This window comes from Anabas testudineus, chromosome 11, assembly GCF_900324465.2.
Source record: "Anabas testudineus chromosome 11, fAnaTes1.2, whole genome shotgun sequence".
NCBI lineage: Eukaryota > Metazoa > Chordata > Actinopteri > Anabantiformes > Anabantidae > Anabas > Anabas testudineus.
In genome coordinates, this window is record NC_046620.1 from 2,325,946 (window position 1) to 2,341,489 (window position 15,544).

The window sequence follows — 15,544 nt, forward strand, 5'->3', positions numbered from 1 at the left end:
TCTGTAGAGTCTGTAGCGGCTGTTCAGCGACCTGCTGCTCCGTGTGTGTCCGTGTGTCGAGGCCGAGCTGAGGCACAAACACAGCCGAACAAACACCGACGGTCTCCGGTCGAACGTCCGCGGGTTCAAACACGACGTGAGCTGCCGCCGCCTGGTGACGTCACGCCGCACGGTGCGTCAGTAAACAACAACTAGTAAACAGAAGATGTGAAGAAGAAATTAAATTAATTTTACAGTAGTTCTAAAAATATAAATATATAAAAACTAAATATATTATTAAATCAAATATTAAAACCTTTTATTAGGAATGAAGTCACTGAGAAGGAGAACTATATCCAAAAAGGGTAAAAAGTCATTTACTTGATCTTAATCATCATTCTTTATTTATTAACTACAGATTACAGTATGTGTAAATGCTTCAGTGAAAACAAAGTCACAAAGCAAGAGAGTTACAAAATAGAACAGAATAATACAGTAATACTAACAATAAGTACACACAAACACCAGCATGGTGAGATAATGTACTATTATGGTTGGACATCACTGTATTAAGAAGTAACTAAGAGTTTGTTGCTTGAGGCAGTGGAGATATTGCATGTAAAACAATAAATTGTATGTGTAAAATATGGTTTAAAGAAGAAGAGTGAAGCGTAATGTACTGTGATGAAAAACTTTACACAGTATCTTCACCATTATCATGCAGGGCAACTTCCTTCTCTGGACTGGGGTCTTGGTTGCCTGGGTCAATGGCTGTAGGAGTGAACAGAGTTTAAATTTTTCATGCTTTATAAAGTAGTTGCTTCTTTTGCGTTCTGCAGAGATTACACATACTATGACTTTTTTTAAAATTAGTATCTAGTAGGAGATTCATTTAGAGAGACTTACCGGTGTCACCATGCCCTGTGGAAAAAAGAAAATATATGTATGAACATAGCTACAGTATGTTTACAGACACATCATCTGGTGTAATCATTAATAGTTGTTGTCTGATGATGAAGATCATGTGATATGACTAAAAGCTCTAAATGACTACAGAATGGACCTTATGGTGAGATTACTGACGTATTGGATGTTCCTTCTTTGTGTTGTATAATAAAACATGCACCGGTTTCTATTGTATTGCAGCTGCTGTTTGTGTTAGTTAATTCATTGGTCGATTAATCTTTTCAAGTTCAAGTTGGCTTTCATTAAATTAAAAGTACTCTTAAAACAAGAAGATCCAATAAATATAACACTATTATCAGACAGAAATTGATTCTAAGACTACAGTATAAAAAACTACAAAGCCTTGCTAAGGAATCAAAAGCTTAGGAAGTTTGGTGAAAACAAAGTTTTTACAAAACATTTCTTACCCAAAGACCTATTAATATGTACACCTGATGCTGAATGAATAACTTCACAGGTGAATGCAGACATCTGATTCCTTAAAATCTCCACGCTGTCTCTTGTCTGATAGGTGTCGTCATTGTTTGGCCGAACCCCCGTAGACACCAGTCCATCCTCCTCGGTTATAACACGACCGTTCTTTTTTATCTGCAGGGTGATGTCTTTTGGGTAGAAACCAGTGGCCATGCACGTCAACGTGACATTAGTCTCAGTGTTGGTGTCTTTAACAAACATATAAACCTCAGGAGAAGCTGGAAAGAAAAAAAGCCAATTTAGTTATTTGCAGTTATCTGTCAAAAAAAAACAAAAAAAAAACTTGATGTCCCAGAAGAAGATGTCATTAAAATGTATCCTGAAAATTACAACTTTATATATCCTCCTTCCAGAGGCCATGCATATCTTAAAAAACCTTAAAAGAACCTGCAGAAGGAGCTTCACCTCAGAGAAACTATTTAAACTTCATGTCGTTATTGAACATATCACTTCAACCTTTAAAGTGCGTGTGGACAAAGTTAGTTAACCCTGGGATTTAAAACTATTTTAATCTCTTTTGGAAACAGTATCCTCAAACAAGTGTTTCTGTTAGCTCTGGATTAACACCTGCACAACATTCAGAAGGAATTCCAGACAATTGCTTCATAGAACTGCTTCAGCTCAGTCATGTTCTACTCATAGAAAACACTCTGAGATTGATCATTACTGGTTTATAGGACTGAGATTATCTTTACTTTATAAAACTCTACAAAATGTTCTTCAGTCATACATACATTTGTCCGTTTTCCCATATTCCACGAACTTGTTCAACCAATCCATGCACTCGTTCTCCAGGTAACCTTTGGTGTACTCTATCAGGACCTGGACCCCATCCCACTTCCTCTTGGATGGTTCTGCAGCAGGAACCGCAGCGACCCAGACTGAGTTGGTGTCATTGAAGTAAAGGAAGTCGTTCCCATCATAGCCGTACCTGTCTATACCACGTTTAAACTTGAGTGTGTCATCAGGCTGAGTTTCTCCCTCACAGCCGTGCATCCACTGAAGAACATGGACGTCTGAAGAGAAGGAAAGTGACACACAATAAAGAAATTAATAACTCGTACTAGAAGATGCAGAACTCACAGAGAATTAGTCACAAGTGACAAGAAAAAAACACAAACACACCTTTAAAGAAATATAAATTATTAGTTTTGTTTAATAATTGCTGGTCAGTTGACAGAAAATCTATTAAATGTGTAAAGTTTAACTCGGCAGAAATGTATTGTTCCTGACTGAAGAAAGAAATAGTCTTTATCTATGTTCTAGTGTCTTCCTTCAGAAAAAGATGTCTCACTGCTCCTGAGTTGAGCCACTGTGCACAGATACAGTTTGTATAGAAACATCAGGTTGTCTGGTCATGTGGGCAGAGTTTCCAAGAAAAAACCTGCTAAGGTTGGTAAATCAGAAGAAAGGCTGCTGTGGACCAACGTGCACGATGGATTTTAGATGACTGGGCCAAAGTCTTGAGGACTCATGAGTCCACATTGTTGTTCTTAGAATCAGTGATGGTGTCATCACTTGTTGTTTGCCAACATACATACGAAGGCAGAGTGACAGACGTGAAACATTACTGTCGGCCGTTGGTCCCGAGATGCTGGAGCCAGTCCCGTTTGTCTCTGGCCTGTTGATTGTGACTATGCTCCTGATTGTACCTGTTAGTTTCTGTTTACTTGCCCTTTTGACTTCTACTACTAAGTTTTCCAACGTGTCATAACCAGTGAAAATGTGAGGAAACATTTCAGACAACTGTTGCACCTACAAACCCTCGTGATCCAGAGGCATTAAAAAGTAATGAACATGTAGATCCACACTGATATAGTTAATTCCTTCCTTTCCATTACCTTTTCATTCATTTGGTTGGGCAGTGACGTCATTATATGTCACAGACATGTACAGTAGATACAGGTAGATGTGGAAAAACATGTTTAAGGTTCTTTTAAGGTTTCTTACCTGAGTCATTTTGTCTCATTCGTTTCATCAGGATTTCCATGTTGACTTTGAACCACTGCTGCTTGCTTTTGCGGGACTGAGTTCCTTTCTCCCAGTAATCATCGGGAAGTCGTTCCTTCATCCAGTCCTGTTTGGGAACTTTCACTTGGTGGTCACTGTCAAAGTAGTCGATCATCCTGTCATCCAACAGACCCATGGCTGTGAACTCATGGAGACCCTCGAGTCCAACTGGTTTGGAGAAGGCTGTGTAGATGTATCTGAGGGAGTGGATCTCTGAAAGGTAGAAAATTATTTTTAGACACGGCAGATTTTTGCACTGCAGTTTGTCAGGGTCAGATTAGGGTGGCTGGGTGTCACAACAAAGTGCAGCACTTTCACACAGGAGGTTTGAGTCCAGCATAACGTGACTTTCTATTGATTTTACCAACAATGACGAATGTGACTAATCAGAATTTGATGAAAATCACAGGAAGCTAAGGAAGCAATAAATCTTAAGGCCAAAAAGTGACCTAACCTACATGTCTTCATGCCTAATCACAATCAAATTGTGTTGTTTGGTCAGTTGTAATCCAGTTTCATGTGAAGTTAATAAAAACAGAAAAACAAAGTTAATTTAGTGCCAAAGCTAGAGAGTTTTATCCCAACTAAATCCCGTTTTTTGCACAATTGCTGTTCTGTTACCAGCCAACATTCTGGTTTCATGATGTGAGACAGCAGCTGGTGTTTTGGTGCCTGTTATCTAAAGAGGTACCATGTCAACGAAAGCCTGCCTCTGTACATCGAGGCACTCCTACAACAAACTGTGACTTTGGTTGAATGAGAGGTATTCAAGTTGTTAACCTAACAGTACATTTCCAGTTCTATCCTTAATGACAGAGCTGTCATCAGTTTTGCTCTTCAGACTGACAATAGATCTGAAATGAAGCAATCAAGATGCTTAAAGTGTAAACTGAACTTTAAGAGTTTGTCAAACACTGGATGAAACACATAGAATTACATTTTTATCCATAGACTCAAACTTATATCAATAAAAAGCATTTGGACATAATCAGAAATAAAACTAATACTTAGATATTTTAAACTAGCTGAACAAGGTAAACTACATAGATTTACTAAAATATCCTACGGTTTAACTATAAGCATGTGTTTTGAACAGTTTGTTTCTCACAATCTGCTACAGGAAGTGGTTTTTGCCTAAAATGATTTGTGAGCCTCTCTATCAACATCTTTTGAGCTCACTGTGATGATGCCCCCTTTTTGATTGTGGCAATAAAGGCAATAAAGTTCTTTATTTGCATAATTTTCTGCAAAGTAAATGTATCAAGCTATTTAATGAATATTATAAAAAAAAATCACATTTTTAATGTTTTCTTTATTTTGTAGGCATCTACATCAATTGTGAATCTGTGAGGTATTCTTTATAAGCTCCCCTCAGTCTTTTTACTTTGGACTTCATTCCTCACACGGTTGGTTAGTTTGTTTCACTGTGGACTTGTGCTTAGTTTTCTGGATCTTGTTTTTCCCTGTTTGTGATTTGTTCTTCTGCCTTTTGCAGTGATTTTGTTGTTTGTCACTTTGTGTTGTTGATTTGTATGTTAGTTAGTATTTCGCCTGCGTTAGAGCAGGTTTCTGTTCCGTCTATTCTGTGTTGTCATTTTGTTCGTCAGCATATTTCGGTTATCCTGTTACTTTGTTTCACTTCCCCTCATCTTGTTGGTTCCCCAAGTCCCCTGTTTTTTGGACCGGGTGATAATAAAATCCTTGGCGCATATATATTTGTTAATTGGTATGTAGTTGACACTTTTGAAAGTTGTTTGCTTGGTGGAAATGACTATGCAAAAGCAAGGTAATTTGAATAGATTAGAATAGAGTTGTATTTATTTAGCATCAAATTACAACAAAAATAATTGAAAAGTTCTTTACATAGAAGCATTAAGACTTTACAGAATAAAAGAGAAACGAACAAATCCAATCACTGTAAATGTGAGATAAGCTTTGTTCCATGTGAAGTAAAACACTTTGCGGTTCATTTTTAACACTAAGGACATGTTTTACTTTTGCAAAACATTATTTTACCAAGAAGTGTTCTGTGGCTGCATCTTCCTCCTTTAGTTCAGACTGTTCACAGAATTTAGAGATGTACTATATTTCAGATAACTCAACTTGGCCTCAACTTAATATGTCATGAAAACTTGTAACTTACTGCTGTTCACTGACAGACGAGTCCCAAGCAGGATCAGACGTGCAACGAAACCCATTTTATACACAAGTTAAAGTGTACAGTAATAAAACTAAGTCTGGTTTCCTTCCTGTTTCTCATATGTACATTCTGATGCTGCATGGTGATGCTGGTTATTAAGAAGATAGACGTAGAGAACTTGTTTGTGCTGCATGAAGTTATATATTTATTTAAATGACATTCGGAAAAAACAAACCTTACCAATTTCTGTTCACTTAATTTGTAGCTTAATTTACATTTATTCATTAACTTTAGCCAAGTTTTAATAATGTATTGATACTTCAGTAACGATACTAAAGGTTTACTGGTTACAGTTTCTCAAATGTGAACATGTATATTATAATAAATAGAATATTATATATATATATATATATATATATATATATATATATATATATATATATATATATATATATATATACAGTTATGTTCAGAATAATAGCAGTACAATGTGACTAACCAGAATAATCCAGGTTTTTAGTGTATTTTTTATTGCTACGTGGCAAACAAGTTACCAGTAGGTGCAGTAGATTCTCAGAAAACTAACAAGACCCAGCACTCCTGATATGCAGCTCTTAAGGCTGTGCAATTGGGCAATATGTTAAAAGGGAGGGTGGGTGGGGGGAGGTGTTAAAAAAAATAGCCGTGTGGCATTCAATCAGTGAGGTCATCAATTCTATGAAAAAACAGGTGTGAATCAGGTGGCCCCCTATTTAAGGATGAAACAAGCACTTGTTGATCATGCATTTAAAAGCCTGGAAAATGGGTCGTTCAAGACACTGTTCAGAAGAACAGTGTACTTAAAAAGTTGATTGGAGAGGGGAAAACCTGAGGTGCAAAAATGTATTTAAAAAAAAAAAAAAAAGGCTATTCAGCTAAAATTATCTCCAATGCCTTAAAATGGAGAGAAAAACCAGAGAGATGTGGAAGAAAATGGAAGACAACCATCAAAATGGATTGAAGAATAACCAGAATGACAAAGGCTCAGCCAATGATCAGCTCCAGGATGATCAAAGACAGTCTGGAGTTACCTGTAAGTACTGTGACAGTTAGAAGACGTCTGTGTGAAGCTAATCTATTTTCAAGAATCCCCTACAAAGTCCCTGTGTTAAAAAAAAGGCATGCAAGTCATAGTACAGTCGTTTTGTGAGTTTTTTTAAAATTTTAAATTAATATATATTGAATGTTAAAATGTGCAAAAAAGCCTTAACAGCTATGTAGCCTTAAATAAGTACCTCGTCACTGAATACAGCACTCTTACCACAAAAAAATAACCAACTCATACCCTATATGACCTAATAATTTCCTCTATTACAAGAGGAAAGTAGGGACAGAAATGGTGAAAACGGATTTGGGATATTCCATCTTATTAAAGACCGAATTCACCTGATCCTTATAATCAGGGCTGATTATTTCATCAGATGCAGATGAATCATTTTACTGTGAAACGTTTAGTTTTCTTATTTAAGTGAGCTCTGACATTTCCTGTAGCTGTCTCCTGCTGCATCTTTTAATTAGTCATCAAACAAAGATACTTACCTGAAGAGACACCGGAATCAGATCCATTGCTGAGAGATCTATCAGACGCTGTGAAGAAAAGAACACCTATTTATTTATGTACAAATGTATAAACAAAAAGCATCGGTGCAGACACTTACTGCACACTTGCAGTTATAATTGACCAAAACATAAAAAAATAAAAAAAAATATATACTAGAATGATTTTCAATAAATAGTAAAAGTATTTCAGACAACACTGCACATTTACTTTTGTTGTCTGTGGAAGTGACAGAAGAAGTGAAGTGAAGAAACAATCAGGGGTGTCGCTGAATAAAGAAACACAGGAAATATTTAGGACTACAATCTGTATTTAAAGAATATAAAGAATAATTTAAAATCACTTTGATCAACAGGTGTAACATGTTAACATATCGTCCCTACTACATCACTAGCATGACTCTCAAAGATGGCGGCGCGATGGACGGTTGCAGCGGCTCATGGCTCTCTCTACTGTTGCTCTTTTTTGTTGTTTTTGTCTGTCTTTGTTGTTTGTTTGTGCACTGTTGTCCACGCAAATGCACACTATACACGGCAGGACCTCATAGATATCAGAGAACAGATTCAGATTACGATATCTGAAACCTTCCAACACACATACAATATCCCTGACGAGATAGCGAGAGTAGCGGGTTCTTTTGTTGTCTGCTCTAGGAGACGGCGCAGACGGAGGAGGGAGAGGAAGCAAAAACGAGGCTGCAAGTCTGGTGTTATGCTAAGGCTAAGGAAACAACCACACAAGCCGCCTATGCCGAGTCTGTATCTCGCCAATGCCAGATCCCTGGTAAACAAAACAAACTTCTTAGAACTACCATCAGGTCGGCAGACTCCTCAAAGCCTGTGATGCTGCCTTCAGGTCAGGCGACAGAGCTCTGTTCAGAGCTGCTCGAGCAGACCTGAAAAAGGAATTTATAAAGCCAAAACAGACTATAAGAGGAGATTGGAGTCCCATCTGTATCAACAGAGGACCTGGATGCAGTAAGTCAGCAGGCTCTTGATGGACTCGCGGTAGAAAGTCAGCAGCAGGCTGGGCGCCAGGTTGTGCTTCCTGAGGACTCTCAGGAAGTAGAATCTCTGCTGGGCCTTCTTGATGACGGCTGTGATGTTCTCTGTCCATGAGATGTCATCAGAGATGAGGACCCCGAGAAACCGGAAGGTGTGGACCCTCTCCACGGACTCACCACTGATGTAGAGAGGGGCCAGCTCGGTGCTGTGCCTCCTGAAGTCGACAATGATCTCTTTGGTTTTCTTGGTGTTCAGGGCTAGGTTATTCTCTGAACACCAAGTTTCCAGCTTCAGGACCTCCTCTCTGTATGCTGCTTCATCACCCCCCGAAATGAGTCCGACTACTGTGGTATCATCAGCAAACTTCACTATGAGGTTTATGTCGTGGGACAGACTACAGTTCCTATCCAGCTTCTGGACTGTTCAACCTGTTACCCTCAGGAAGGGGCTACAGGTGCCACAGAACGAGGACAAATAGACTCACACAGCTTTTACCCAAAAGCCATCACCGTCATAAATTCACATATGCTACCGCATACATCCTAACTTCTGAATGTTAAAAAAATTAAAAATTAAAAAAATAAATCCACCTTGTATATACTACTGAATGTGCTAAATTACAATTGCTGTGTAATTTTCCACCAGCATATGTATATATGATTGCTACCTTTTTTTGTGTACCCTACCTCAGTTGACTTGCACTACTAAACAATTAATCTCTTCTGCTGCTACTGTTATTATTATTATTGTAATTTGTTATTCTACAGTGTAGATATCTTTATGCATATTTGCACCACCAGTGAGATGCTTTTAATCTTATCGTACATGTTTATAATGTATATTGTATACGTGCACAATGACAATAAAAAGGCATTTTATTCTATGAATAACATACAGAGTAAAATGTGTTTCAGTGGAGGAAGAGAAGGAAACAATATATATCTCTGTACTACAGGTGCCAGAAGTTACTAGTATTGCATGACATGTATTAGACTGCATTTGTTTTACCTGATATACTAGCATGAGTGTATATTGCACGTACCATTGTTGGATTTTCTTTTTCACGGACTGTCCTTTAAGATTAGAGAGCCAATCGTCAGATATTATGCAGAGCAGGTTTGGTGCGTGGGAACGACATGTCGCATTAAAGCTATATTTCCAGTAGGACTCCTGGTGCTGTCTGTTAAATGCAGCTTTCTTTTCTTTGAAGTCGTAGGCTTCTGTCTCTCAGTGGCTCTTTTAACCTGCGCAAAGAAACTCTCCAAAGACGTTTTTTTGTTTTTTGCTAATTTTGCCAGCTTGGGGGTTTCAATTTAGCGGTAATGTATGACGTTAACCGGCCGGAGTGGCGCCTTTAAGAAGGTAGTGGAGGTAGGTAAGACATGTGACCGAGGCATCAAGAGAATAAAGTTATTTCACTGACACACAGCTTTAAAATGAACTCAACAACAAACAGTTAATTAACACTTTTCAGTTTTCTCTAAAATGAATCACATTTGGTTCATGAGGAGTTCCCAGATTTTAAACATGGTATCACAATTCTGAAATATGATGATGATGTCAAACAATATGAAAATGTTTCTTACCCCAAACCTTCTCCACATCTACACCGGTTGCCTCATGAATGACCTGACAGGAGTATTTAGACGAGTCACTCCTTAGAATCTCCACACTGTTTCTAATCTGGTGGGTGTCGTCATCATTTGGTTGAACACCTGAGGACATCAGTTCATCCTCTACAGTTAGAACACGGCCGTTCCTTTTAATATTCATAGTGATGTCCTTTGAGTAGAAACCTGTGGCCAGGCACGTCAGCATGTTTGTCTCAATCTTAGTTTCTTTGGCAAACACAAAAACCTCAGGTGGAGCTGGACAGAGAATCGTTAGGTGAGTTCATAGTTGTCCACAGCAGTAGACTACAGACCAATATCACAACACATATGACATATAACACAGAAACATCTCTGTTACTTACAGGCCTGTCTTAGCTGCTGTTCTCCATAATTCTTGAACTTGTTTAGCCAATCCATGCACTCGTTCTCCAGGTAACCTTTAGTGTACTCTTTCAGGACCTGGACCTCATCCCACTTCCTCTTGGTTGGTTCTGCAGCAGGAACTGCAGCAACCCAGACTGCGTTGACGACATCGAAGGACAGGAAGTCGTTCCCATCGTAGGCGTACCTGTCTATACCACGTTTAAACTTCAGAGTGTTGTCAGGCTGAGTTTCTCCATCACATCCATGCATCCACTGAAGAACATGGACGTCTGAAGAGAAGGAAATGAAACAACAACCACACACACTGTTAAATATTAGCTTAATTTATGAAAATAGGGGGATTCCCCCCTACATCCTATAGGGGGAATTATTGAAGGCCATGCTCTGAAATACTCCATTGATCAGTGAATAAATTAATTTAGTTTTTTGTTTATTTTTTAGTTATTATATAGGTGACCTCATGCTTGGTTACATTTTAGTCAGTGCTCTATTTTTACATACTTTAATGTTCATGTCCCTGAAACTAGGACACTGAGAGATGTTGTAACAGCAGAGAAGGTTCGTAGTGAGGGTCCAGAGAGTGTCAAGTGTGATGTGATTATTTAAATTTGCTGTAAATTTGTGTGAGAAATATCCGTAATATAAGAGCTACATTTGCAGGAATCATTAAAATTCTGAAATTCTGAAATTCAGGCCCTGAACAAAATAACAATCAAACGTGCTATTTGATTTTGTTTGTGCAGGTTTTTGGTAAATTTATTCCACTGGTTTAAAACTATAAATTTTCTATTAAGTAATTCATGTTTCAGGTTTTGTAGTTTTACAAGTTAACTATTACTGATGATTAAAATGTGAGTCAGTCGTTCATCAGTCCTACCTGAATCATTTTGTCTCATTCGTTTCATCAGGATGTCGATGTTGACTTTGAACCACTGCTGCTTGCTTTTGCGGGACTGAGTTCCTTTCTCCCAATAATCATCATGAAGTCGTTCCTTCATCCAGTCCTGTTTGGGAACTTTTGTTGGGTGGTCACTGTCAAAGTAGTCGATCATCCTGTTATCCAGCAGACTCAAGGCTGCGAACTCATGGAAACCCTCAAGTCTGGGAGGTTTGGAGAAGGCTGTGTAGATGTATCTGAGGGAGTGGATCTCTGAAAGTCACACAGGTAGAAAAACACACATATGTATTAGACGAGGTAGGTGAAATCATCAGATCTGATTTATTGTTTTTATATCCACATTCAGCATTTCAGTCAATAAGCAATTACAGCAATTTCAATTTCAATAAGCTGAAAATACTCAAGTTATGAGACACTATGAGCTAATGGAGGTTGAGAATTGGCCGAACAAACAATCGTGAACACTGGATTAAGCTCTGGAAATTTTGTCTTTTGTATTTTATAATCAAAATGGTGGACAGTAACATCTGCTTCATGTTGACAACAAGTTCCTCAAACGTAATAAATAACATAAGTAAGTTAATGCATTCATGTATTTGTAGTCGGCCCAATTATAAATATATGGATATTAACCCAAATATACAATAAGTAACTGTCTGTATTTATAAAATCAAAATGTGTTAGTTTTTCTCTAACAATTGAGAGAAAAACTAACACACAAACATTTTTTAAGTTTTACTTTCGATTTCTTGTCTGAATCCACATTAACGTGACAGTAAACTCCTCTTACCGCTGTTTACCGTCAGCCCGGTGCTCAGAAGGAGAAAAACTGTGATGATGAACATTTTCAACACAAAGCAGCGATTTTTATTTAGAAAAACGACGATTTATCCGATGATCAACAGCTGAATGTGTCCCATGTCTGCTGGGATGTAAAACACCGTTCTAGTTGTACACTGACTGGTGCGTTCAGGTGCTGCTCGTAAATTAGAGCAGTACCTTTTATGTATATTTTATCATTGACATCTACAGTATACTTGATAAAATCTTTTGAGTATCCCCCATAATACAGAAATGGGATACCAGGTTGTGTTAAATAATACAATTAACACGGTTTTCCAACATAAAATAAACCAAACTGCTTTAACTGGAACAACTGCTTCGGCTGCTGGTCGCAGTTATATATATATATATATATACACACATATATATATATATATATATATATATATATATATTTATATATATATATATATATATATATATACAGTTTGGGTCATATTTCTAGATTATACAGGGACAGAACAGACCAAAACTTTAACTGTTATTTAAATGTCTCTCTGTTAAATAATATATTTAGATGTAGTTAGGTTAGGTTAGTTTATAAAGTTTATAAAGTTAGCGTTAACTGTTTATGGGCTAAGCTAACTTGAACCTCTAAAATGGAGACATTTCCGGTCACCAACGACAGAGATCTTACCGCCTCCAGTGATCATGGTTCCAGCTCTGTCCTGTCCGTCTGTTTCCTGTTTTCCTCCTCTCTACCTCATGACTCTGATTATTCATTATTCACACCTGTACCACTCCCTCTCTACTCTACCAGATAGTCTCACATCAACCTGAGGAAACATACTGTCCACCATTCATTCATTCAGACTGACTTCCTGTTACTGAACCTGCCTCTGCTCATCCCTTCGGTTCCTTGAGTGTTTTCTTTCTGACCTGTCTTTTCCTTCGTCCTCCTCACAGTACCGGACCTGATCCTGCTTCAGTCTGCCTCCGTCCCTGTTCTGTCCCTGAGTTGGATTCTGTGTGTATGACCTGGACCGTCTCTAGACTTTGGTAACAGTTGTTGTGGAAATGTTCTCTGCTGGTGAATAAAGAAATAGAGACTTCTGCCGGCCGACAAGGTTTTATTTCTCTGCAAAGAAAGGTCAATCTACACACGAGAGGTCAGAATGAAGAAAGACCCTGAACAAAGGGAAGATCAGGGTTTTTATACCTGGGGAACACCCCCCAAGGTAGGTTTCACAGCCTTTTGTCTGCCTGCTGTTTGCAGGAGTTTCCTGCAGGATTTCACACCCAGGTGATAGTTCCTGAGAGACTCAGACAGCATGATCAAAAGACAAAATTTGTTTCATACTTTGGTGATAAAACAGAATGTTATGTTTTTAGGAAGTTAGATACCAGGAGATACAAAGAGCTTAAATTCCCATTACACAGTCCATCTGATTTCTGTTCTTAGTTCTTCCTATCTGTGCTTGACCTGGACTGTTGTTTGGACCTTGGATTTAGTGCTTGGACTCTGTGTATAGACTTGTCTCTCACTCTGCACCCTGGATTTCTGGATAACTGGCTACTGAAACTGTGTATCCTCACTAACCAATTGTGTTACATTACTGATTCTTCAGAACATGTCGTTCCTCCTCTTGTCCACGTTCAAACTTCAGTGTGTCGTCAGGCTGAGTTTCTCCATCACAGCCGGTCATCCACTGAAGAACATGAAGGTCTGAAGAGAAGGAAAGTGAAACAACACACACACACACACACACACACACACACACACACACACACACACACACACACACACACACACACACTTTTAACTTCTTCTTCTTCTCTTTCGTCTTTTCCCATCAGGGGTCGCCACAGCGAATCATCCTCTTCCACCTAACTCTATCATGGGCATCTTCTACCCTAACACTAGCCAACCTCATGTCCTCTGTTATAACATCCATATATCTCTTTCTTGGTCGTCCTCTTGCCCTCCTGCCTGGCAGCTCCATCTCCAACATCCTTCTACCAATATACTCACTATCCCTCCTCTGAACATGTCCAAACCACCTCAGTCTGGCCTCTCTGACTTTGTCGCTAACACAGGCAACGTGAGCCGTCCCTCTGATGTACTCGTTCCTTATTCTGTCTAACCTGGTCACTCCTAAGGAGAACCTCAACATCTTCATCTCTGCTACCTCCATCTCAGCCTCCACCTCCACCTTGAATTCCTCTGTCTGACCTACAGCACATCTCACCACCGTCATACTTCTCTCATACATGTCCTGAACTACTCTGACGTACTTCTCTGCCACTCCCGACGACCTCATACAGTACCACAGCTCCTCCCTCGGCACCCTGTCATACGCCTTCTCTAAATCTACAAAGACACAATGCAGCTCCTTCTGACCATCTCTGTACTTTTCCATCAACATTCTCAAAGCAGAAATGGCATCAGTGGTTCCTCTCTTCTTTCCCTGTCATTTTCCTCATTCATCAGATCCTCAAAATACTCCTTCCATCTTTTCTGCACACTCTCCTGGGTTGTTAGCACCTTTCCATCTCTGTCCTTAATCACCCTTACCTGTTGCACATCCTTCCCATCTCTATCTCTCTGTCTGGCTAGCCTGTACAAGTCCTTCTCTCCTTCCTTTGTGTCTAACCTGTCATACAGCTCATCGTAAGCTTTCTGTTTGGCCTTTGCCACCTCCCTCTTCACTCTACGCTGCGCTTCCTTGTACTGCTGTCTACTTTCCTCAGTCCTTTCTACATCCCACTTCCTTCTAGCTAACCTCTTCTTCTGGACACATTCCTGTACTTCCTCATTCCACCACCAAGTGTCTTTACCTTCTTTCCTCTTTCCAGATGACACACCTAGCACCTTCCTACCTGTTTCCCTGATAACTTCTGCTGTAGTTTCACACACCAAAATAAACATTTTTATTTTTATGTTTATATTTATAATGAACGTGTCAGAAAACTTGTAACTTACCGCTGTTCACCAACAGGAAAGAACCAAGCAGGATGAAAAGTGCAGCTGGAGACATTTTAAACTTGAAGCCAAGTCAGAAAACTTTACATTAACAGGAGCTGGTCAGTTCATGACTCTTTTTCTCTTCCTGTTTTCTGCCTCTTATTGCTGGTATGATGGTGTGTGGTTCAGTCAGCTGGTGTTTCTAATTCAGGACATACACTCATATAAATGCAATAATTAACATATTTCTGTTCTTCCTTTATCAACAGTCTTTGTGTCATTCAGCTGTTGGTCAAAATAAATCTCAAACCTAAAGATGTTCTTTTGAATGTGTGCCACATTTGATGTTACCGAAATCAAACAGGTGACCACTGTTTTCCAACACTACACTGTGGTCATATATTAAAACCATACAGCTGTCATATATTAAAACCATACAGCTGTTATATATTAAAACCATACAGCTGTCATAAACCATACAGCTGTCATATATTAAAAACCATACAGCTGTCATATATTAAAACCATACAGCTGTCATATATTAAAACCATACAGCTGTCATATATTAAAACCATACAGCTGTCATATATTAAAGCCATACAGCTGTCATATATTAAAACCATACAGCTGTCATATATTAAAACCATACAGCTGTCATATATTAAAACCATACAGCTGTCATATATTAAAAACCATACAGCTGTCATATATTAAAACCATACAGCTGTCAT

At 38.7% G+C, this 15,544-nt stretch overlaps 1 protein-coding gene across 6 annotated transcripts in view; it reads right to left on the reverse strand.

Moving 5' to 3' along the window:
• Positions 1-84: 84 nt before the first annotated feature.
• LOC113153519 overlaps positions 85-15,544 on the reverse strand; it is a 67,435-nt gene continuing 51,975 nt past the window's right edge. For 2 of the 6 annotated variants that reach the window (XM_026347187.1, XM_026347189.1), the window contains exons 9-13: positions 3,370-3,642; positions 2,154-2,435; positions 1,353-1,637; positions 886-900; positions 380-750 (exon numbers count right to left, since the gene is read on the reverse strand). In XM_026347187.1, coding sequence (XP_026202972.1) covers positions 674-750; positions 886-900; positions 1,353-1,637; positions 2,154-2,435; positions 3,370-3,642 — 932 coding nt within the window. In that variant the 3' untranslated portion in view covers positions 380-673. Of the gene's footprint in view, positions 192-369; positions 751-885; positions 901-1,352; positions 1,638-2,153; positions 2,436-3,369; positions 3,643-7,147; positions 7,196-9,756; positions 10,039-10,145; positions 10,437-11,044; positions 11,318-11,855; positions 12,028-15,544 lie in introns of those variants that run through there. The other 4 variants (XM_026347190.1, XM_026347191.1, XM_033326216.1 and 1 more) reach the window with 4 other exon arrangements.